Here is a 24,745-nt window from a genome sequence, read left to right as displayed (position 1 = left end):
TTTTCTGATTAAAATTGGTTCTTTTTCTAGAGAAATGGGAGACGTGAAAACAAATGCAGTTCTACAACTTATATTACTCACTTCTGAACTAAAATCTTTATTCATACATACACACCCACACACGTTTCCCCACCCAATTCAAAGACAAAGTGAGAAGAACTCAAATCGTGCATGGTATCTTCTTCTGTGTGATATATGTGAAGGATTACAATTCTTATCCACCTTTACAAGTTCTGACAAGAATTGACCAGTCCCAGCTTGGTTCTTATGTGCTATCATCTGATTCACTTCACATGGAACCATCTCTGGCTTTGTGAACTGCTTCATGTTTTGAGATTTGTCTCAGGCTTTGAGAACCATCCTCCTTGAGTCCTTTTAGAAGTTTCTTCATTCTGTCATTATTCCATTTGCTTTATCAGTAGAAATTAACCGGAACAAAACCTTGTGCCTGAATTGCCTGTTTTGCATGCGTGCCATGCACTACATCTTACATCCATGCAGTGATGAAATCTAAAATTTGTTACTACCGGTTCTGTGGGCGTGGCATGGTGGGGGGGGGGGTAATGTGATTGGGTGGGCGTGGCCTTTTTTTTTTTTTTAACTTTTAAAATCATTTTTTCTACAACCACTTCGGGGAAGAGGTTGTGAAAAAATGCTTTCAAAAGGCTCTGGCGATCCCAGGTGAGTTGCCTGATCGGCAGAGACTTTTTTTCTTTTAAATGCCTCTGACGATCAGGCAACTCAGCTTGGATCGTCAGAGGCACTTAAAAGAAAAAAAGAGTTTTTTTCCTTTTAAATGCCTCTGACGATCCAAGCTGAGTTGCCTGATCGTTACAGGCATTTAAAAGAAAAAAAGTCTCTGCCGATCAGGCAACTCAGCTTGGATCGTCAGAGGCATTTAAAAGGAAAAAAGGGTTTTTTTCTTTTAAAAGTCTTTGATGATCCCAGCTGAGCCGCGCGATCATCAGAGGCTTTTTTTTTACTTTTAAAAGCATTTTTTCAGCAGAAGAGGTTGTAGAAAAAATGTTTTTAAAAGTAAAAAAAAAAAGCCTCTGATGATTGTGTGGCTCAGCTGGGTATGGGGGGGGGGGGCAGGGATTTTTGCTACCAGTTCTCCGAACCACCCGCCTCCATCGCTACCAGATCGGGCAATCCGGTCCGAACTGGGAGCATTTCACACCTGCAACCATGCCTTTTTATATCTTCACACCAACAGACGATACAAAGTTTATATTGGAACTATATAGCCATATAACCGTTCTATAATACAGATAGTATGATGGCAGTTGTTCAAGGGACTGGGTCAAAGCAGGTACGTAATTCTCCATCAGAAAGAAACACATTCTGTGGATGAAAGAAACAACGGTAGATGTAGTTTTTGAATTAAATCCAGTGGGGACTGAAGATTGAAACACAGAAATAAGAACTTTGATCAAGACTTGTATACTTCAAGAATAAATGAGAGAATGAGAGCATAACTTACCTGGGGCCTATTAAATCACTTAGTGGGGGGAAAAATAAGAAAAAAATATTGTCTTATAAAATTCATGGCCACTGTCTATAAAGTGATGCTTAGAGTATGGAAAATAAAAGGAATTTTTATCACAGGAAAACAATTTGATTTATCTGTCACTCCCAGGCTCCTCCTTTCCTCCTTTCTTGAAAATAAGGATGCTTACCCTCCTCTTAGTTGGTTCTTCACCCATTCTCCAGGATTTCTCAGACTGAGAAACAGTGAGCTTCAGGGAGGAAAAATCATATTTCCTCTATACATGCAGTCTTATCTTACATTAAGATCTGAATTTATTCTGGATCAGTCAGAATTTGCTGATTATAATTCTATAAGGTGGCATCATGCTACTTCAAATAATTTTTCACATCTGCTGGGAAGAGTATATATGTTCTTCCTAGAGAAAACTGAGCCAAAATAAGAGTGGTTTTGGCTTTGCTTCCTCTCCCCATTTTGGTATCTTCAATAAGCAGCTTGTATGAAAGAAAGCAGATAAGATAGCTAGATGACAAAAATAAAATTCAGAATGCTCTTGATTGATTAGAGAAGCAATTTGAAAGTAACAGAATCCATGTAATATGGACAAATGCATAGGGAAAAGTCAAATGCTCTTGTAAGTAGGGGATACTTGGCTTAGAAATAATGCACATGAAAAATACTGGATTTGAACACGTAAATTGAGTCAACAGAATGGCACGGCAGCTAAAAACACAGATGTGATTCTAAGTTGAATCAGCAGAATTAAAGCTTCCACATTCTACTGAGAGGTAGTTTGGCAGAGGGCTAAACTGTTGGACTAGAACTGAAGAAACCCAGCTTTGAAACATTTATCCCAAAATCATTGGATGACTTTGACCAAGTTAACTTTCTCTCAACCCAATGTCACAATGATGATGTTGTGGGGATGAATGAAAATACAAGAGTGCTGTACCATTGCATTCTCCTACAAAGTACAAAATGATACCTTTGCCAGTGGCACTAAAGTGATCTCCTACTTTCAACATCTTCCTGTATCGCTGCTTCAACTCTGAGAATTGAAAGGGCATCTGCTTGGAAAAGTGAATTTACAATCAATTCTTTTATATAATTTCTTTTCTAACCTTTCATAACTTTTTTTTAATTTAGGGCAGGGGTGAAATGATCCCGGTTCATACCAGATTGCCCGATCTGGTAGTGATGGCAGCGGGTGGATCGGAGAACCGGTAGTAAAAATCCCTGCCCCCCCCCAAAAATGCCCAGCTGAGCCGTGTGATCATCAGAGGCTTTTATTTTTATTTTTAAAAGCATTTTTTCTACAACCAATTCGGCTGAAAAAATGCTTTTAAAAGTTAAAAAAAAAGCCTCTGATGATCGTGTGGCTCAGCTGGGATCGTCAGAGGCTTATAAAAGCATTTTTTCTACAACCTCTTCGGCCGAAGAGGTTGTAGGAAAAATACTTTTAAAAGCCTCTGACGATCCCAGCTGAGTTGCCTGATCGTCAGAGGCTTTTAAAAGCATTTTTTTACAACTTCTTCGACTGAAGAGATTGCAGAAAAAAATGTTTTTAAAAGAAAAAAAAAGCTCTGATGATCAAGCAACTCAGCTGGGATCATCAGAGGCTTTTAAAAGCAATTTTTCTACAACCTCTTCGGCTGAAGAGGTTGTAGAAAAAATGCTTTTAAAAGTTAAAAAAAAGAGTTGGCCACACCCACTGGTCACATTACACACACACACCCATCAAGTCACACCCATAGAACCGGTAATTACAAATTTTACATTTCACCACTGATTTAGGCATGGGGGATAATTGCGGAGTCTTTAGTGACCTTTGAATTCAAATTATGCTTCCTTACACATCAGACAAAGACAAGTTCAGAATACCAGCAAGATATGACAGCAGGCTAGGAGACCATATAGGTAATCCTTGATTTACAACCATTCATTTAGCAACTGTTTGGAGTTACGACAGCCTTGAAAAACGTGACTTATCACCTGATCCTTACACTTACGATCTTTGCAGTGTCCCCATGGTTAAGTGATTGTGATCCAGGCACTTGACAACCAGCTCACATTTAAGAAAGTTGCAGTGTCTCGGGAGTCACTATTTGTGACCCTCCCATCCGGCTTCCAAGAAGCAAACTCAATGGAGGAAGCTGGCTGGGAAGGTTGCAAGTCATGATCACATGATGTCTTGCTTAATCACCACAGTGATTCGCTTAATCACCATGGGAAAAATGGTTGAAAAATTGGGTATAGTCAAGTGATGACTCGCTTAAGAAACCACACTGCTTAACAATGAATTATCTGGTCCTGATTGTGGTTTTACATAGATCAGCGGTCACCAACTGATGGTCCGTAGACCACTGGTGGTCCACGAGAAAATTTTGGTGGTCTGCAGAAAAGCTATTTGCATTTTTTATATTGCACTAAATCAGGGGTCCTCCAACTGTGGCCCCTGGGACAGATACGTGCAATGAACATTTGTGTTGCTGCAGAGAGACCCCCTTCAGGGTCTTTTTGTGTGGGTCGGAGGGGGACAGAAATTCCAACTTGAGGTCTGCTTCGGCCTCCTGGTGCAGGGCTTTGGGCGAAGGCTGGAGGGAAGCACCGCTGGTGGCAAAGAGTCGGGGGGCCTTGTTCCAATGGGACTGCATCATGGCCTGGAACTGGCTGACCATCTCAGCCCTCTGAGCCTCCAGGCACCTGTACCTGGCCTTGCACTCCCACAGGTCTTCCCTCTGCTTGGAAAGCCTATGCTCGTAGTCCACAGTGAGGTGCTTCTACTGAGCCTCCTTCTCGGTCAGATCCAATTTGAACTGTTGAACTGTTGAGCTGTTTTGCCAACTCTTTCTCGTGGTGTCTGCTTAGCTTCAACAACTGCTTCCTATTGTGGCCCTAAGGAGCCTGGGCGGGGAGGTGAGGAGTGGCTGGGAGGGGAGGGGTGAGTAGAGTTGGACACACCCACCCAGTCACATGACCACCTAGCCAATCCCACCCAGCCGGTCATAAGGCAGATCATATTAGTGGTCCGTGGGATTTAAAATTATGAATTTAGTGGTCCCTAAGGTCCAAAAGGTTGGTGACCCCTGACATAGAGGACTACCAGTATTAAGCTGGTAAAATTTGGAAGAAGGGGGTTGAAACATTGCTGCTGTTCTTTTACTTGTCAGTTTCTATCTCTTTGATCTATGCATGTGGCGCTCAGCTTTACTCTACCTTAAATTCATGTAGCATTTTTAAAATGAGAATTTATTAATATCTTCCAAACGTTTTCCTCTTTTTTCCTGTGATATTATTCTGGGTTTTCATCACCTAGTTGTGCAATTCTGATTCCAGATTTACCTGTTTGCTTCTATAAACCAAGCAACAATGCACGTATCCTTTCATTTATGATAGGCCTAAATATAGTTTTCTGATTCCTAGAAATACTTTCCCTCCCCCCATCATAGCCAGCTTTTTTTTATTTCTTTATTCTCTTTAAGAACCTATATTTTGGAGGTAGTGGGGCAACTGAGGGTGCTTTGTTACTTTATTTGCTTTGCATCAATAACACTTCTCAGTTATGTATACTTCCTAATTCAAAAAAGAGCCACAGAAAGTACCTGTTGGTAATATATTTGCTGAATCACCAACTGGATCATAGCGATAAGTAAAAACTTCAGACCACAAGGAAGGGGATTATGCAATTAAATACAGAACATTCATACATTTAGAGAAAAGGTACTTTTACTAGGAAAGAACTGAATGCAGCAAGAGTCAGGCAAGATCTAAAGCAAAACGTGTGCAAAAAAAAATTGAAACATATCCCAGAGCCCCCACCCCTACTCCCCCAGTAGCCAGGCAACCAGAGTTCAATCATTGGCCAAGAACATGTTTTGGGGAAGTCTCTGGTTCAGGTGCATCTCTCCCCCTTTGTGCATTCCAATGCCAGGACGATTAGCCTTGGAAATGTTAAATAACTCAAGCTGTCCTCTCTGAGTCCAAACCTCCTCATCGCTTCACAGAAATGCTGTTTCCACCTCCTGCACGCTTCCCCTCCCAAATGCCCAGGGCTCTCCACCACCACCCCCGTTTCCATGGCAGCTGGCAGCAAGCTTGAAAGAAAGCAAAGATGCAGGCTGACACCTACATTACCACTGAAATTAATACTTTCCGTAGAACAGAAATTCTCACGATCAAAATTTTAATTTAAAAACTTAACATATATATTATTTTTGCTTGGGTCTTATCTCGTTTTTCTCTTCTCTGAGGCCATTGTAGGGGATGAAATTACCACAGAGTCAAGTTCCAGAGTTCTACTACCTGAAGGTATTGCCCTAGTTCCCATTTTCAGAAGCAGTCTATTTCACTGTATGCATCATCAAACCCCTATTAGTATTTTCCTTTTGCATTTTTGGTTATCATAGTAGTATCATGAGCATAGCACAGGATATTGAAATTTCTGCCTCCAATTTTATGAGCCATGCTCATCTTCTTCCAGTTCACTTTCCCTTAATACCGGTATATAGCAACCTAGAACTAGAGGAGAAATTTCCTGACAGAACAATTAATCAGTGGAACAACTTGCCTCCAGAAGTTGTGAATGCTCCAACACTGGGAGGTTTTTTTTAAAAAAATATTGGATATATTCAGTATATAAATTGAATTCTAACTTCACCAAGTCATACTCTACTAATTATTTGTAGTCATATGAATAAACGGTGTTCTGATATTTGAATCCTTATGGCATTTTACAACTTGAGCTTAAATTACAAACATTTTCACAATATTTCCAGTCAAAACAACTTCATTATTTCTTGAAAACTTTTGTGTAAGCAACACGATTTGTGGAAGACCTAATGATACTACAGCATATATACCGAAAGTAGAATGCACTTTTCTACATTTCTAGAACGCTTAGTTGATCCAAGTAAATATATTAACCAGTACCAAAAAATATCAAGACATTTGCCCCAGAAGCTCAGGACTTGAAAATAAGAAAACAAAACTGAAAAATGGAGATTTTCTGATTATTATTTGAGTTGTTAAAATAATAATAAAAAACACATTTACAGTATTTATGTACTCATGATTAAGTGCTTACATTTCAATGTAAAACTTAGCAACCACATATTTTCCTTTGAACTATCAAACATGTAAATTTTATTTTTTTAACAATTCTTGTTATAAATTTGCAGTCAGCATGATTATTTTTTCAATTGTTCTATATGTAAAGTAATAATATAGAAATTAAGCTCATATTTATTTGTTTTTCAACCAAAAAGCTTTAATAATTGTTCTGTGCTCACATGGCATTTCAAGTATAACTCTTTGCTATAAAGCTTTTCAAGCAAACTAGCATGTATGCCAGAATTCAACACTATTAGCATGCTGTTTTGCATTTCCTGGGTAGAAGAATAAAATGTAATCCCCAATGCCACCAACCTTTCAAAAGGGTCAGACATTTTCACCCCTACCACTGTGTCACTGAACACAACTTTTGTGGACCAAAAACATGTATTTTTAAGTCAGAACTCTTATGTAATACACTTTAGTGCATTTATACCAACTTTTATAGCTTGGTGGCCCAGTGGGGGGAGGGAGGGAAACTGCCCCGTGCAAGCAGTGGGCTGAGGTGTGGGTGTGCACACATAGCCTGCTGCTTCCATGGCCCACTTCTGAACCAGTCACGGCCTGGTAGTGAGCCACAGTCCAAGGGTTGGGAATCCCTGCTGTAAAATACTGGGCTTTATATCTGGATACCAGTTACTTGAAAATTGGAAAGCGAAAGTTACAGTACAGTACAGTACAGTACAGATCATGTATGGATCATCATCTTTTAATATAAAGGATGTTTGTGGCAACTGGAATGAACGAGAAATATACAAGTGGGGAGGGAAAGAATGAGAGTGACTTATATACTGGCAGAATTCTGTCAGAACAATTCTTAAAGCAATTCCAAAGAGGGTTGTGATACAAGTTCGCCATCAAGTGGCCACTTGCTAACCTGCAAAGGAAATAATGGCACACACAAACCTTTTGCTACAATCTACTGTATTTGCACCCCCCAGGAATCAGTATTTATCCAGATATCACCTGTTCAATTATCAGGAGGTGGCAGGTTTAATAGGAGCCACCTGTTTTCAAATAGAAACACTTATTGAGGTACTAAAAACATGCAGGAGGACAATGATATCTCTTTCTGAGCCAGGTGCCATCCACTAAGAAATCAAATGAGCATTAGCACTGTAGCATGTAGTGTCTTTTGGGGACAGATGAAAATTGTTAGATTAATATTTGACATGGATTTGAATTTAACAAATTCAGAACCAAACCGAAATGCAAACCTGCTGTGGCATTAAGAATGAAACGCAATTTAAAGCTCTCATAGTACAAGGGCTACTTGATACATTGCTTTTTTGAAATGGCAATTATTTTTTAATTTATGAGTGCAAGGAATGTGGTTCTTCGGGGGCACTTCCCCACTGATCTTTGCATCACTCTAGTCCTCACAGATCTCTGAACATCCTTTAGTTTTTAGAGCCAGGTCACTTTATTTTGGCTGTGACTTTGGTTTATCTGAAACCACAGCTAACATTGTTTTCTGTATCCTGGCTGCTTTGCATAGAGGGTTGTGGAAAAAATGCCTGTCTGCAAAATTGCCATTTATTTTACCTTTATAAGTCACAGGCTTTAAAAGGCAATATTGGGATGCAGCATTCTTCTGTTCCAACAGAAAACTTTTAAGGATTTCTATTTTCTTTTTCTTTTCTTTTTTATACTTTACTTTTCCTTATATAGCTTCCCATCAAAGGATTCCCCCCCCCCCTCTTTTCCTACCTTCCTTCCAGACAAATGCAACAGTTACATGTACTGAATCCCCAGATAAATGCAACAGTTGCATGTACTGAAAAAAACGTGAGTAGAGGGTGAGAAAAATGTTCTTACTCCTCAGCTGAAACAAACTTCAGGAAAATATAGTGACTGGATTGTTGCCCTTCTAATAGGCAATTGACTAGCTTGTGTCCTCTGAATCTTTTTGAGGTCAAAAGAAAATGATGTAGATGTCAAACTTGTGTCGTAACAGCAGCGTCACATGACGTATCGTGACTTTTTTCCCCTTCGCTAAACTGGGCGTGGCCAGTGTGTGACGCATCCGACCCGCGGACCACGAGTTTGACAGCCCTGATATAGATGGTAACATTGATTTCCAGGGTCTCAAATGGAAATCTTACACCTTCCTTCTGTCTGTGAGTTCTTGGCTGAAACTGCTGGAGGGTGGCATCAGAATAATATTGTAAGGCCCGGAAAATCTGGGGGCTTGAATGTCTGCTCAGAGTCACCCAGACAAGGGTGACTAAGGCTAGTAGTTGACAACAGGACCATGAGCAGCAGCAACAATACAGTAGCAGCAGCATCAAAGAGGTTCAGAATCAATTTTGGGCTGATATAAATTTACTGAGAAATGGGGCTGATGTTGGTCACACTACAGAGGTGGGATTCACTTACCTTCCCTACCGCTTTGCAAAAACGAGTGCACATGCCAACTCTGCACATGCGCATGGCCTTCTGCGCATGCGCAGTAGCTGCGCATTACATCCAGGCGGGTGGGCGGAGCCTCCCGCAGTTGCCACTACCAATTAACACAATCCAGAGAGAACTGACTGAATTCCACCACTGGACACAGTGCCTTTTTTACTATTATTTTAAGTTATATCAAAGATGCCCATCTGTGTGTGTGTGTGTTCACTGTACAACAAGCTTGTGCTTGTTCTCTAGCAATGGTTTCCCAACAAAGTAACAGCCCTCAAGGCTATGAAGTCCAGGCCGTAGAATTACTTTTGACTTCTCAGGCCTACCAGAAAGGTGGAGACAATAAATTCCCTGCCTCACTTGTAATACTCCATTGTTATTCCACCTAACAATTGTTTTTTTAAATTTTTTTTTTGATAATGTGTAGCTTTCCATTTTTTATTTAATGCATGGAATTCCAGTGAAGCGTTTGTAATAATATAGAGCATTCTGTTTTATTGTATGTTTTTACAAGGGGGAAGTGGTGCAGCATAACACATGGCTTGTAAAAAAAAATCAGAAGGACTCTGCCAGTGTCTTTTCTAATACATTTTATTAAAAAGTCAAAACTTGTGTTTAGGCAGTTTAGTTGCTATTGACTATGCTGCACAGATGAAAGAAACATACGAAAACATAGAACTGTTGTTCTAAGCACTTCCAGTACACCAAGAACAACTGGAATATCTGTGGAGATCTAAAGGTCGCAGTTCTGCTGCTTGGAAAGCAGTTTGGATATATCAGGTACTGTTGTTACATATGCAAATGGAACAGCCATGCAAGAGAGAAACTGTAAAAGAAATTATCATTTTGAAAGAATTTGGTTCCAGGACAGAAAAACATGGATCATGAACCGCTTGTTGATTCAATAAAGATATTTTTGCCTCCACTTTGCATCAAACTGGGACTGATGAAAATTTTTGTGTGAGCGATGAAAAAGGAAGGTGAAGGTTTTTGATACCTGAGGCAGATATTTCCAACAATAACAGATTTTAAAAGGCATTTTTGTTGGTCTACAGATCAGATAAAGCAGGGTTATCAAACTCTGGGTTGGCAGACCGGATGCATCACGCGCTGCCCACGCCTGATTTAGCAAAGGGGGGGAAGTCCTGATATGTCACGTGACAACGCTGTGACAATCTGAGTATGACACCCCTGAGATACAGCATCAATGAAAAGTGGTTTAAAGATCTGTTAGTGGACTGAGAGAAAATTGCTTGGAAAGCATTCAAGGATATCATTGAGAATTTTCTTGGCAATTACAGACCACCAAATTACATTCCGCTGGTTTACAAACTTCTTATAGCATACCGGACCGTGACATCAATATGTCACTGAAGATTTGTTTTCTGTATTCACACTTGGACTTCTTTTCTGAAAATCTAGGTGCAGTCAGTCACAAACATGGTGAAAAGCTTTATCAGGAAATTGCCACAATGGAAAAACAGTATTAGGTCAACTGGAATCCATCAATGCACACTGCAGTGAGATGCATCGGACAGAGTACAAACAAAAATCAGCAACGAAACACTTTTAGCCCTTTTGAACTCATGTAGCATGTCAGCAACATTATATGATTAAATACATTATAGTCATTAAAAGTTAATTTCATATTTCTCAAGATTCCCACGTGATATAGTCATTCTAAAATTATATTTGCGTTCAGTTTGAAGGATCATAATCAGAAGTTTTTCTGGAAGCAAAACTTAAAAAAAAAACTTGTCCAGTACTCACACAAAACTATTCATACAAAAAGTGGTGTAAGGAGTTGGAGTTCCAGGCAGTTTCTTCTGAGAGTTTTATAATGCCAAGGTGAGAATTACGATTGAATCTTATCAGAGACAGAACCTGGCATAAGCCCATTATCAGAATTGTTTGAAGATTCCAGTCTAGATTATTTGATTTGCCCATTAATATTATCTGGCCAAACACCAAACACTATAAAATATTTTGGCTTGGCAGGGGAAAAAAGTGTGCTCTTTTTCTGTTCATTTGCTTTAAAATAAAAGTGATGAAAATATTCGTTGCATAATGCAACATTGCCTGCAATCACCATGGTAAACAAAAACAAAAACGAGCATACGTTTGCTTTGATTACCATATAGCAATATGTTGATTTTAAACATAGGGGGAAAGAAAGAACACCTGTGGAAAAAACCCCATCCCTACCCCCACCAAAATTGCAAAAATGCAGAGAATGAATGAAAAGAGAAGCTGGAAACGCCACATAGAGGACAATGGAGGAGGAATGCTGGAAACTGAGAGCAAATGAGGAAAACCAAATGCAAGCTAAGAAGGAAGAGAAAATGAATGTGAATATTTATTTATTTCAAAAATTTTATTAGCTATGTCAATTCTGAAAGCAATTCACAGGAGCATTTGTAACATGGTTTGCCAATAGATTATCATTGCAGGCATCTGGCTTAGCTGGTTAAATGTGTTTACTCAGAAATAAGCCTTCTGATGTTTAAAGGGGTTTCACTTGGGGTGCACACATTTACAAGTTTATTTTTAATGAATCAAAAGCAATCTCAGTGCAGTTTAAGCCAGTTTATAGGATGTTTATTTGTAGATGGTGGTGACTTGACAAAATAAACCTCTGGACTTAATGCCTAAGAGTGATCTGCCATTTTTCCTGCAGCCTTTAAAGGAAATGCACCTTTTAAACTAGGGCCCGGCAACTTTTCCATAGCCAGAAACTGCATATCTCATGGGAGGTATGGCTGATGAGCCAGCAAGATTACTGGAGTGGGCAGATTGACTTTAATAGAAATAAATACTCGTATTTTTCATATAAGATGCATCTTTTTTCCCCTAAAAGGGGGTGAAAATTTGGGTGCATCTTATACACTGAATGTAGCCCCGCCCACCCACTGGCCCCCACCCTTTGGCCTCTGCCTCCCAGCAATTTACCTCCTTGCAGCAAGCAGCAAGAAGAAACAGCCCATTTCAGCTTCAGCACAGTCTAATTAGCACAAGTTGATTGTCCCTTGGATCGGCCTCCCAACTCTCAGCTGTTTCAGGCTGCAGGGATTGCCATTGTCTATTGCTGCGCGGGCCTCTGCTGCTTGCTGCAAGGAGGTAAATTGCTGGGAGCAGATTTTTTTGTGTGTGTGTGCTAATCAAGCTATGCTGAAAACGAAAATGAAAGTAAAGCAGGCTATTTACTGTTTGCTGCAATGAGGCAAAATTGCTGGGAGACAGAGACAGACGCAGATTTCTTTTTCTTGTTTTCCTCACCAAAAAAGGTAGGTGCGTCTTATAGTCCGGAGCATTTTATACTCCAAAAAATACAGTATATATCTTCAGAAAATTGCACCATTGTTAGAGTTACAACAGGAAAGTGTCACGATGTATGCGCCATCCCTTGATGTCTTCAGGTCAGGACTGACATCCAATATGTGTAGATGGATTCAAGACAGTCATCTCACACTCATGGTTTAGTTTTGACACCTGCATGATGCAGCAGCCTTGACCTCAGTGGTGTAGGAATCTCCTATGACGACAGTGATTCTATGGCACTCAAGAAATAAGGCATGTCAGACTAGTTTTGTATCCTTCCTCTTTTTCCTCTCTCTCTTTTCTTTTTACAAATACTAAACTAGTGGATTAGAGAAATGCGATGGCCACGGATGTAATATTTTAAATACAGCAAAGCTTTCAGCAAGATCACCCAGATATTTTTCTTGGCAAGCTGTAAAATTCAGGTCAAGCAAAGTTGCTCCGTGAATGATAATCTTTAATAATGTGTTCTAAAATATGCTAATGGCCTTGTAATGAACTCTCTGTACATCATAAGTGCATAGAGCACATCTGTTTGGTAGACTATACCACATGAAAAGTAATTAACAAAAGGAGGAGGTACAAACATATATAATATATATACTGCATATATATATTTATTACATGTGTGTACCTATATTCAAGGTAATATAAGAACTATATAAATAAATATTACATAAGGCAGACAAAAGCGTATAAGCAACCTCCCTGGACTGCTTTCCCACAAAATACAGAATACCATATACTTGTGTTTTCCCAATGATTTCAGTGGGGAAATGTAAACACTTGTCTGACTCTCCTATAAAAGTCAAGCAACGTAAGAGATTTTGGTGTCACTGACTTGAGCCAAGGATTTTTCCTTCTGTTTCTCTCTAAAATAAATCACTTTTAAGGTTCTTATTATTTGCTGTTCCTCTTAGAGTATCTGGTACACATTTTAACAGATATTGGCAAAGGTTATATATAATAAGGCTTATTTTCAAGAATCACATACTGCAGGGTCAATTGCTTCCATTGCAACCATTTCAGAAGTTCTTGCCACCTAGGCTTACCTACCTCACTTTGCAAGCTTCCCAGTCTACTCAGATGTGTCATCTCCCTTCACCTCAGACCAGGGGTCCCCAAACTTGGCAACGTTAAGACTTGTGGACTTCAACTCCCAGAATTCTCCAGCCAACACTAGCATAGCTGGCTGGAGAATTCTGGGAGTTGAAGTCCACAAGTCTTAAAGCTGCCAAGTTTGAAGACCTCTGCCCCAGATAGTATAGGCTAAGAAATCAGACTTAAACCGAAAGCTATCCCCCTCTTATGGTGGCCTCACCAGACCCCTTTGGATAAATAGAAGGTCATGAAATTGTATTTTAAACATCATGATGATCATCCTAATTTCAGTGCTTTAGAGAGCAAAATAAATAAGTAAATATAGTTAGAGATTACTAATGGTCAGCAAGCTCTCTGCTTCTGTGTTCAACAGCTCCTATGACCAGGATAAATCTCTCTGCTGAGGGAAAGTGAGCTCAGACAAATAGTTAAGAGAAAAAAATCTTGATAGATCTTAGAGACATTATCATTTTCATAAGGTAATGAATGATATGTGATCATTCAAATGTCTCCTGCTTGAGCAGAGGGTTGGCCTAGAAGATCTCCAAAGTCCCTTCCAGCTCTATTCTGACTGATGGGAAGAACAGTCCTTCCATGGCAGCTTTGCTGCCTCCCCATCCATCATGGTGAGAAATTTAAAACAGGGTCTAAGCTCCCCATAGATAGAGAACAATTTGGAACTCATGTGAAGAGGGAGACAAAATTACACAGGGAACCAATAAACACAGAGAAAGAATCCCACTTCAAGCCTCCCATCCCCACATGTGGATCAAGGGTGAAGGCCCAGTTAATAAAGATTTGATGGAGGGTAGTTATAATTGTGTGAGGGGGGGGAGCAAAAGAGGTTCATTACTGAATTCAGAGATATAAAGTGCTACGTGTGCTGAGCCAGAAGACCTACAGAAGAAAACGAAAACAATCTTCCTTCATCCATGGCAATGTGAGCAGTGTCCCTGATTTTGCAAAACTGAGGCACTGCTATACCAACACCTCAGTCAACTCAACATTGCTTCTTCTTCTTCATTGTGAGGCTACTGCTTGATACCTTTCCCTCCGGAATACTCTTGGTATGGACTGGGCCGTGCTTTAGGGCGGGGAATGGAGAACTCCTGTTGAGGCTCAAGGTTCTGAAAAAGAAAGAGAATTGTAACTTTGAGATTATAAAGTAACATCTATCCCCAAAAGCAGACTCTTATTAGTTCATTCTTATGCTCCTAGAGGAGAGTAACCTGAGTAACCTATAAAGAGTGGATCTTTCTCCTTCAAAGACAGAGTGGCAGTATTTACTATCTCATTAAATATCAAGAAGGAAAGCCAGAGCTTAGATATTTAATCATGAATTGGTCAAATGTAGAAAGCTTTGAACTAGATTACTAGCTTATACAGCATATCTCTAAACTAAAGAGAAACTAAATTCATAGCAGGCCCAAGAACACCCTTAATGACTGTGCCGTTATGCTAAGAAATGCCACGTCTATGGAGATTCTCAGTCATCCAGGTCATGGTTGTCTCAAAAGTGCTTTTTCAAGAGGCAACTGCACATTTTGGGTTTTCTTTGAAGATGTTTCGCTTCTGGTCCAAGAAGCTTCTTCAGCTGAAGAAGCTTCTTGGATGAAAAGAAAAAACAGGAAGTCCAGTTGCCTCTTGAAAAAGCACCTTTGGGATAAAAAATGGCACTTATCATTTGCACAGTTAACCTTTTTCCATCAACCCCACTCCAATAGAGAATAGGAAAGGTCTCAGTGGCTTTTTTCTAACTTGGTTCTGGTTGCCTTCAGTAGCCTCCATAGCACCAACACAATGCTTGCTCTGCAATCACTAATTAGTTGGTACTTTGGAGACAACAACAAAAATGCTGAGCTTGATAAATTATTACAGAAAGCTCTTCAAAGTAAGTATAAGTAGAATTGGCATATCTAGACATCTAAACATCTGGATGACAAAAAAATACAATAACACTAAGCTACATCTGATAGTTACCTACATTTTTGTAGCCTAGATCTACCTGATAACACTGGATATAAAGAAAGGTAACTAGGAAATGTATCATTTCTCTCTGAAATCACACTTTACCTCTGAAAGTATTCTGAGGGCAATATTTGCTGTTATAAGCCTAATCAAATCACTTGTACTAGGTCCCAGAATCAATTTTTATCAAGCATTTTGCAAGCACTTTAAAGCTTTTTACAAACATTTTACTTTTTTTCTGGTCAGGAAACTGTTCGTCTACACAAAAATATTACCATAACTAGTTATCACATCAAAAGCAACTTATTAACTAACTAATAAGTCTATATGAATATCACCCTTTTCCCCAGATGTCTAATTTTCTAAATATGTTAAACTTTCCTCCTACAACACTTGATTATTACCCTAATGAAAGAAAAGTTGTTTCATTTACCTTCAGTTGAAAGTGAGTTGAATAAGGGACATATGAGTCAGTATTTTCTTCTTGAATGATGAAAGAGATGCAAAGAGGGCAAAAGGAAATGAGACTTAGAATTAGTATACAGTAAATAAATAGATTTAGTTTGGTTCAAAATAACAATGTCTAGCATGAATACTTATGCCAGCTTTTCCCAATCTGCCATGCTCCACATGACCACTGAAGTAAATAAACAAAAAATAATAATTTATTGGGACTATAGTTTCAGAATTCCCAGGAGGCTTCAAAATGACAGACACAACCGAGCAATCAAAGCCCCGCCCCTTTTTGACATCTATTGCGCACATTGCAGTGATATGCAGTGATATGATGAGGACCCAGTTTGTGGGGGCAATAAGCTGACTTTGTATAAATATACAAAAGTATGAAGGCTATTGCTTAACGCATTGTAAGCCAGGCTCAAGGCTGACTCAGCTTTCCATCCTTCCAAGGTAGGTAAAATGAGGACCCGGATTGTGGGGGCAATAAGCTGACTTTGTATAAAAAAGAACACCGCTTGGGGGGGGGCAAAAGCCCTACTAAGCAGGTATATACAAAAGTATGAAGGCTATTGCTTAACGCATTGTAAACCGCCCTGAGTGTCCGGAGAAGGGCGGCATATAAATTGAACCAATAAATAAATAAATAAAATGTCAGTTTATATTATTTTTGGAGTCTCTTCTATTTCTATTTTTGGAATCTATTCTTAAAAAGTTATAAAGAATGTATGACCATTTGGCAAAATGAGTCATATGCCATCTCCTAAGTCCTGGGATTCCCCCTCCCCGCCCCACAATGCCATAACATCAATCTTACCAATTCCCAGGGCTTGCTAACTAATGTGGAAAATGTCCATTTCACCCTCTTTCTTGCTGCAAATCAAATGGGCTGAGATGACGAAAAGGTTGGGAGGCATATCTCAGGTTGGAATAGCAATAGCAATAGCACTTAGGCTTATATACTGCTTCATAGAGCTTTACAGCCCTCTCTAAAGTGTTTACAGAGTCAGCAATCTGGGTCCTCATTTTACCGACCTTGGAAGAATGGAAGGCTGAGTCAACCTTGAGCTGGTCAGCAACGAACTCCTGGCCATGAGCTGAATTAGCCTGCAATATCACATTCCATCCATGGCGCCACCACAGCTAGCCACAGGAATGTTGATTGTCAACTATGAAGATTTTATAGCAAAAAAATTTAAAAGTGATAGGTGGATGGAAGTATTCTAGGAGTAGACAAGCCCATGGGACGTTTGGAGGCTGGACTTGCGTATACAATAAATCTAAAATCTTCCTCATTTAGTCCAACTCTTGTTGCACGTATGCAATTCATAAGATATTCCTGTATGTATTGAACTAAGGGGAATGAGTAATTCTTGCAAAGGATTCTTGCAAAAAGTCCTTGTTATTGATGCTTCTGAACAATTTTAGATATCCTAACTCCTCTTTAAACAAAGGAAATATTTAGACACTCACAATGTATATCTGTCACAAATTTATCTTTTCATACCAACAAAAGGTTCAACTAAATCCTTTCAAGCAGTTCAACAAATAATGTTTTAATTAAATTAATTCTGGTTACAGATTACTTAATCAGAGAGTTTTTTAAATAAAGCTGCATATTTCAATTAGTGAATTGTTCCATTAAAACCTTGGCTGATTAATCAGCAGATAGGTTTTAATTGATGAAACCTCGCATAAAATTTTAATGTGCTTTTCACTGTATAGTAAAATAGCAAAAATGATATTGTCTTATGTTATAGAATGGTGATTTTCTAATACATAAAGAGTTACTAAGCAATTTATTTGATGAATCGAGGTACATAAAGTCCTTAATTTATCATTGTTCTCTTCGTCTTCTTCTTTGTCATCATCAGCATCACAAATAAATCAACTGTAGAATAAAGGCCTTGTTGTGTATATCTAAAGATTATTAATACATCCAGTAATTGAACTAATGCTTAATGATCAATTTACTGTATATGTTATTTAATCAATTTACTGTATATGTTATTCATCAATAATGTTAGCTTTAGGAATAGTATTATGAATCTTTTGCTTGAACCATTTTCTTTCAGCTGGCATTTTCTTTTCATTGGAATATAGTAGCTGTTGTCTTACCTTGTGTGTTGTCTTCCTGAGCATAACCTTGATTTTCTATTCCATAAGTTTTTTTCATGCCCTTTGGCTGGCAAGTATTATTCTCCAGAGGGTAGTCTCCAGGCTTCCGTGGAGAAGTGAGGACACAGAGTTCAGGTATTGCATACAGAATCAGGAAAAGCCAGCCGTTTACTATCAGAACAATACCAAGGAGAGGATCATTCCATTTTGATCGCTCACCTAAAGCATGGATACCGTGCAACAGGATAGCAATCCATGCCACCCAAATGCCTATGGAAAACAAAGCTGTGAGGAGTAAGTGGACACCATGCCTCTTCCACCTCTTGTATGAGCCACAAAGCACAAACATGGAAACTATGAAGAGGAGAAACATCAGGAAAAATACATAGATGAGAATTAAAATAAAATCTCTTCGTCTTTCCTCATCCATCACATGGCGTAGAGCCTTCAAGGCTGTGATATTGACTGCTACATATTGTATGGCTATAATCACTTGTACAACAGTAAAACCAAGGACCATAATCAGCAACACTAGGGCTGAAAATGGACGTCTTCCTCTCACCAACTTGGTGAGGTCCAAGGCATGAGCCAGAAGGCAGGAAAAGCAGAGGGCAAAGAGGACCCCAAAAAGGAAGAAACGTGTGGGACCAGTTTGCTCATTGAGCCTGATGATAAAAGCAAATGTGAGCCCAAAAATTCCTAGAGTGCCTAAGAGGAAGAGGAACTGGATTGGGATCAGGCTACGTTTTGCATTGTCTTGGGCTTTAGAGATAAGGCAAAAAAGCACCAGAATGAGGATGATTGTGACAAACACACCAGCTGCTGCCAGAGCTTCCAGAATAATCCCCCAATAAACATTGATGTCACAGAGAAAATAGTAGTCATTGGATATGTTGCCACAGCCTAAGGGGGGATGAGTAGTAGGCATGGCACTTCAGGTGTCTTATCTTAAAAGAAAACCTGTAGGAAATAAGGCAAATTTGGGGTTATAAATATATGTTAAAAAACAGAATAAGTTAATAATCAGACACTTTACTGTAAAATGAATCAAGTAATTTATATAGATAACAGTCTTATTTACTTCACACGAAAATATAAAATGACCTTATCCCAAGTTAGACCACTGATTTGCTTAGCCCAATATCACCTGTTCTGATTGGGAACAATGCTGGGACGTAAAATCTGGATCCAATAATGGGATGGAGATAGGTCAATTAAACAGAGATTAAGGAATCTTCCCATAGGAAAGGCCCTTACTGTAATAAAAAGGCACATCTTTTTATGAACTCCATATTTTTCTACATAAGATAAGAAATAGCAGGAAAAACACTACAAGGGTCTCTATAATTTAAGAACAACACCAGGACTTTGCTGTAAACAATAATCTCTATTTTTCTGAAGGAGCAGCAGCAGCAGCCCCTATAAACAAAGAGGGCAGTGGCAGGGCAGAGACATCCAGGGCAGATAAATAACAAAAATGGCAGGCGTGTCTAAGTAATCAAAGCCCCACCCTTTTTTACATGCATGAGATGCATGCAAAACACGTATAAAAAGGAACAGGGTTTTGAACACCTGGTTACACCTGCCACTTTAGCCTAATGGATCCCATAAACACAGATGCTCCTGTGGGGGAGGGCAAAAATATCAAAATGGCAGGTACAACTGTGGGTGACCTTTGGACAAAACGGGTGGGCCTTCAATCACATGGTCATGGCTGACATCTTGCTTTTTTTTTAACCCATCCTGAATTTCAGCAGCAATCTGCTGTAAAATGGAAATGTGATATCCACTGATTTCTGTAGCACAAGTCTAACAGATCTAGGTAAGCTATTACCGATTGTTTTATTATTATAAAAAGAATATAAGTTATAACTCAATCCCCTCACACACAAATCATCCCCAAAATCACAGCCCAACTTTGTTAAATTAATATATCGTCAATCCACAAATTATGGTTCTTTTTTATCTCCGTTTTATTAAAAAGGAGTGTGGTTTGATCCCTGCCGTACATTGATAGAAAGCAAACTGGTTAACAGAAGCAAATCAATGTCTATACTTTAAATTTGCTACCTCCCACGCTCTCAAGATCTGAGCTATAAAATCCTGATGGCACTACATGGCAACAAAGAATATTTATTTACTTATTTATTAAGATTGTATGTCACTTCTTTCAATGACTGAAAGTGGTCTACAGTTATACATTTAAAAAACCCAATAAAAATGTAAAATGAAATGTTTGCTTGAAATGTTAAATCTTGGACAGAGTCAGGGTGAACCTTCCTGCAGTCTTTCGTAAAATCCATTCTTTATAACTCCTGTGTAGGAGGAAGGTCTTCTCCCGCTTTCTAAAAGATGAAAGAAAGGGAGGAGGCAGCCCAATCTCCATGGGAAAGCTGTTGACAGAGAGTAGACTGCCGTTAAGCATGCCATTTTCTGGGTTCTCACCCCTAAACTTTCTAGGGGCCAAGAACTGCTACATTTTTTCCTTGCCAGATTGTCTAACGTTCTACTTGGAGAAGATGGTCCTAAAGATATCAAGCACCCAAGTCATATAGAGTTTTGCTTGAAAAGCGTTTGGCAAGTATAGCTGTCCCCAAATCCAGTGTTACTCTGGATACCTCCTTACTTCAGACTGGTGCTACATCATGCCTTGCTGTGCTCCCAGGACTTTTTTTTCTTTCTTGTAGATCATTTTGTGACATAAACATAAACAAAATGACTGTGAAAGATCCAGGCTTCAATGAATGCTACAAAATTATCTGACTAATAAAGATTACTCTATTAGAAAAGTTCTTCTCCCCTTTCCTGGCTTCTCTTTATCCAAGCCACTCAGTGAAAAGTTTTTGAAAAATAGGATATTTTATCTTCCCAATAATTGTATAAAAAGAAGATAAAATAGAAAATACTGTAACTGGTTAGAGTTTTCAATGGAAAACCTCATGCTAAGCCTGAATGAATCCATCTCTCCCTAGGACAGTACTCTCTTCTATCCATTAATCCTTACAATAGTCTAAAATGGTTTTCAGAAGCTGAAATATGGAAAGTTCTTAAAAACTTTGCTGAATCTATATTACATCTCTATTACACTAGGCATATCAGGTAAAGGAGGCAATATAACAAAATGTCTTTGGTAAGCTTGAGAGAGATCCACCCTTATTGCTCCTGTTACTAGGATTAGTGTACTCTTGTACTCCCACAATTAAGCTTTGGCATAGACTTACCTTGACTGTGATCTGGTTCAGAGGAGAAGAAGAGTTGTAGTCGACAGCAAAGGAATATGCCTGCACTGCCCACTTGAAAAATACTCTGCTCTTGCTGCTTTTCTGCCCTTGCATGGACAAGCAAAGAATTGCTCTCACGCTCTCTTGGGAAGCTTTAAAAGCAAATAGAGAAAACAGGGGGGATAAAGGAGTTGGGCACGCCTATTCCAGTTCCACTACTCCTGGTGCTGTTATAAATATAACATTCTAGTGCCAGGAGATGAAGTCAAATTTCTGACGTCAACTGGATAGTCAGTCCGATGGCTGGGTGGGGAAGGAATCTTTGACTGGCTCACCTCTCAACAGACTCTACTCCCATTGATCCAGTCAGCCAATAATTTCTGCCACCTAGAGCTTGAGAAACCTAGAGGGTGTAGGACAAGGAGATCCCACAGCTTTATATAATACTTTTGCATGTTATTTTTTGTGTACAAAAATGACTGTATGTAGTAGGTTCCTTCTTTCTCCATTGTTCTGTGTGGTCTTGGAGCAGAAGTTGGTCATACCTGAAATTTTTCAGGGATTTCCTGGTCTTGCTTTCATAAACAAGTATGAGAACAAGATTGGGTTCTTTCTTTTCTTCTTTGGATAGAATGCTTGTTTAGCCCTCCAAATCGTCTAAGGAAGATTTCTTCTTAGGAAAGGAAATATACTGAGGATGTACTATACGTAACAGATGTTACTATGCTCTGCATTGGAATATTTTATTTATGATGAAAATCAAGAAAACTGTATATGCTGTTGTACATTCTGTGTCAATGTGGAAAGGGGATATGACCCCCAACACTGGCTGTGAAATTCATGTTTTCTTATTGTAACAAAAGCCGTCTTCTTATGTGAAATGTGGCCTTAGAATGCAGGTCTTTACATTTGTAATTCTAGGTTTTTGACACAGACTGTCTGATTTGCAAAAGGCATCTTGTTATTGTTGGAGCACCTGTCTTTTCCCAGTTCTCACTCAGAGTACAAAATATAGGAGAACCAACAATTTTGGAATGGGATGGTTATTGGACCTTTGGGTTATTGGAATGGGCAATTTAGCTAAATTTTGACCAGATAGAGTTTAGTTATAGATTTATAATAATCTTTCCAAATGTGAGCATCTACTCAGTTATTCCAAAGAAAGATGCATGATCTAACTAAGCTGCTAAGTTGTTCTGAAAGGGTTGGGAGGATTGACAACAGTGGTGGGTTTCAGATTTTTTTACTACCGGTTCTGTGGGTGTGGCTTGGTGGGCATGGCATGGCTTGATGGGCGTGGCAGGGGAAGGATACTGTAAAATCTCCATTCCATCCCCAATCCAGGGGAAGTTTACTGCAAAATGCCCATTTCCTCCCGATCAGCTGGGACTTGGGAGGCAGGGCAGGGCAGGGCAGAAAATAGATGGGGGCGGGGCCAGTCAGAATTTTTACTACCGGTTCTCCGAACTACTCAAAATTTCTGCTACTGGTTCTCCAGAACTGGTCAGAACCTGCTGAAACACACCTCTGACTGACACAGTAAAAAAAATGAATCCCCTGCCTGTAGGTTGTGATTTTTTGGTCATGATTGCTTTCCTTTGTGTGTTTATGGAATGGAAAGGAAAGTTTATTGTTGTTACTGGTGCTAGAGTGTCACTATGTTACCCTGGTATAGGGTCTCTTGCTTGAGCAGGGAGGCAGACTAGAAGACCTCTAAGATCCCTTCCAACTCTGATGATGATGAAATAGATGAGAGAAAAACAGATAGGTTGGGTTTCCATGAAATTAAAGAAAGGAGAAGCATGTAATAGAACTGAATGAAGGTGATCTGATTTTGCTGAGTTAATTAGTACTCTTCCATTTACTTAAATGTAACATAGATTTAATTATGAAAGAAAGAGATAAAATGCATGTCATAAAATATGAATTGATGTCATCTAATTTGTTACGCATATACCTGGAAATAGAGATTGATAGGTTGGTGATGCTTAAGAACCAGAAATCAGTCTGGAAAAAAAGACTGCACAGTGTTCCAAATGAACATGATCCATGGCACAAAGTTAGGTGACATAAATGGATGGGTGGGGAAAAAAAATGAAGTGGAACTGACTGATTGGATAAAGAATAAATAAAAAAGGTGACTACTAACTACCTGTTTAGAAAAAGGTCTGCCTCTTTCAAATATATAGCTTAAGCATGTCAATGTATCCATGGTAAAAGAATGAATATAAATCTGGAAGCATGATCGATGAGATATTTTATGATGAAAAATTGAGAGAATTAATGAGAGATAGTAAGGTGATGAGATGTTCTGAATGTGGAGCAAGACATTTTTGGTATTGTTAAGAGCGGACCTTGGGGGGAAATTGATATGGAAGGAAAGAAATAAAAGAAACTAGAATGAAACTAGAATGCCCTGAAGAAGGGAAACGATGAGGTTGAATGAACAAGTATTAAAAGATAAATTGATTTTCCAGTAGAATGAATGGAAAGTGGATGCCAATGAGAAGGCTGAAAGGGGCTGTATGGGGATAAAAGAGAAAATAATGCACATCAGAGAATGGTTGCTGCAAAAAAATGAACATAAGAGAAACAGGTTGTATAATATAAATATAGAAAGAAAAATATAGCTTCAAGGAATGTAATCAAAGAGAGAAATTAACAGTTAAGATTTAGAAAGGCAGAGAAAGTCCAGAGTGATTTTGATGAAAATTTAAAAACATTCTGGAAATGGGTGAAGACAGCCAAATAAGGAATTCCCAGCACAACAAATGGAATTAAAAACAAAAATGATTATATTATTTGGGCAAAACAAAAGTACGAGAATAATGGAAGGAGTATTTTAGAGATCTGTATAGAAATGATAATGATATTTGAAACCGTAGATCTGAAATGAATGTTATAAATGTTGGTACCCAAGAAAGGAAAAGGTAAAAGACTAAGAGCCTTGGTGGCACAGCAGACGAAAGTGCTGTTAAGTAGCACCAGCTGCCTGCAATTACTGCAAGTTCGAATCTCATCAGGCTCAAGGTTGACTCAGCCTTCCATCCTTTCAAGGTAGGTAAAATGAGGACCCGGTTTGTGGGGGCAATAAACTGACTTTGTATAAAAAAGAACACCGCTTGGGGGGGGGCGAAAGCCCTACTAAGCAGGTATATACAAAAGTATGAAGGCTGTTGCTTAACTCATTGTAAGCCGCCCTGAGTCTCCGGAGAAGGGCGGCATATAAATTGAATCAATAAATAAATAGATAAATAAATAAAAAGGACATTGTAAATGCTGTGAGGATTTAGAAAACTGGTAAAGTTGTGGGAGTAGATGCTATTAAAAATGTGACAATACAATCAGTTTATCGAGTGTCTGTGTGACTTAATGAGCATGAAAAAACTGTGTCTGTGTCAAAAATTGGAAGACTACTGTTATTATTTCTGTATACAAAGGAAAGTAGCAAAAGTGAAAGCAAAATGAAAGGGGTCTTAGCACCGATGATGTTACCTAATTTGGGTAATGAAATGTCTGCAAGAAAGCAAGCTAGCGCAGAGCGCATCAAGGACCCTCAAAG

General features: G+C 39.0%; 1 protein-coding gene and 1 non-coding gene across 2 annotated transcripts; both read right to left on the bottom strand.

Annotated features, from left to right (window-relative positions):
• Positions 1-699: 699 nt before the first annotated feature.
• Positions 700-901, bottom strand: LOC139320001 (small nucleolar RNA SNORA53). Its single transcript, XR_011600668.1, has one exon. It is a non-coding gene; the product is annotated as a small nucleolar RNA SNORA53 (small nucleolar RNA).
• Positions 902-14,451: 13,550 nt separating this feature from the next.
• Positions 14,452-18,890, bottom strand: LOC139319662 (retinoic acid-induced protein 3-like). Its single transcript, XM_070947610.1, has 3 exons — positions 17,963-18,890; positions 15,822-15,871; positions 14,452-14,547 (listed from the first exon to the last, which is right to left on the bottom strand). The coding sequence occupies exons 1-3, from the start codon at positions 18,888-18,890 to the stop codon at positions 14,452-14,454; spliced, it is 1,074 nt and encodes a 357-aa protein (XP_070803711.1).
• Between the last annotated feature and the right edge of the window lie 5,855 nt (positions 18,891-24,745).

The sequence above is a fragment of the Pituophis catenifer genome, unplaced genomic scaffold (genome assembly GCF_029215685.1).
Source record: "Pituophis catenifer annectens isolate HBS135680 unplaced genomic scaffold, rPitCat1.0.hap2 SCAF_7, whole genome shotgun sequence".
In the NCBI taxonomy this organism is placed as follows: Eukaryota; Metazoa; Chordata; class Lepidosauria; order Squamata; family Colubridae; genus Pituophis; species Pituophis catenifer.
This window is presented reverse-complemented; position numbering and strand designations above follow the sequence as displayed.

What these genes read in the sequence shown, in the direction of transcription:
- LOC139319662 (XM_070947610.1), bottom strand. Translation starts at nt 18,890, where the DNA reads ATGCCTACTACTCATCCCCCCTTAGGCTGTGGCAACATATCCAATGAC. An exon ending in TCAGGAAGACAACACACAAG is followed by an intron (nt 15,872 to 17,962) that starts GTAAGACAACAG and finishes TCATCATTCAAG; the next exon opens with AAGAAAATACTGACTCATAT. An exon ending in CAACTCACTTTCAACTGAAG is followed by an intron (nt 14,548 to 15,821) that starts GTAAATGAAACA and finishes TTTCTTTTTCAG; the next exon opens with AACCTTGAGCCTCAACAGGA.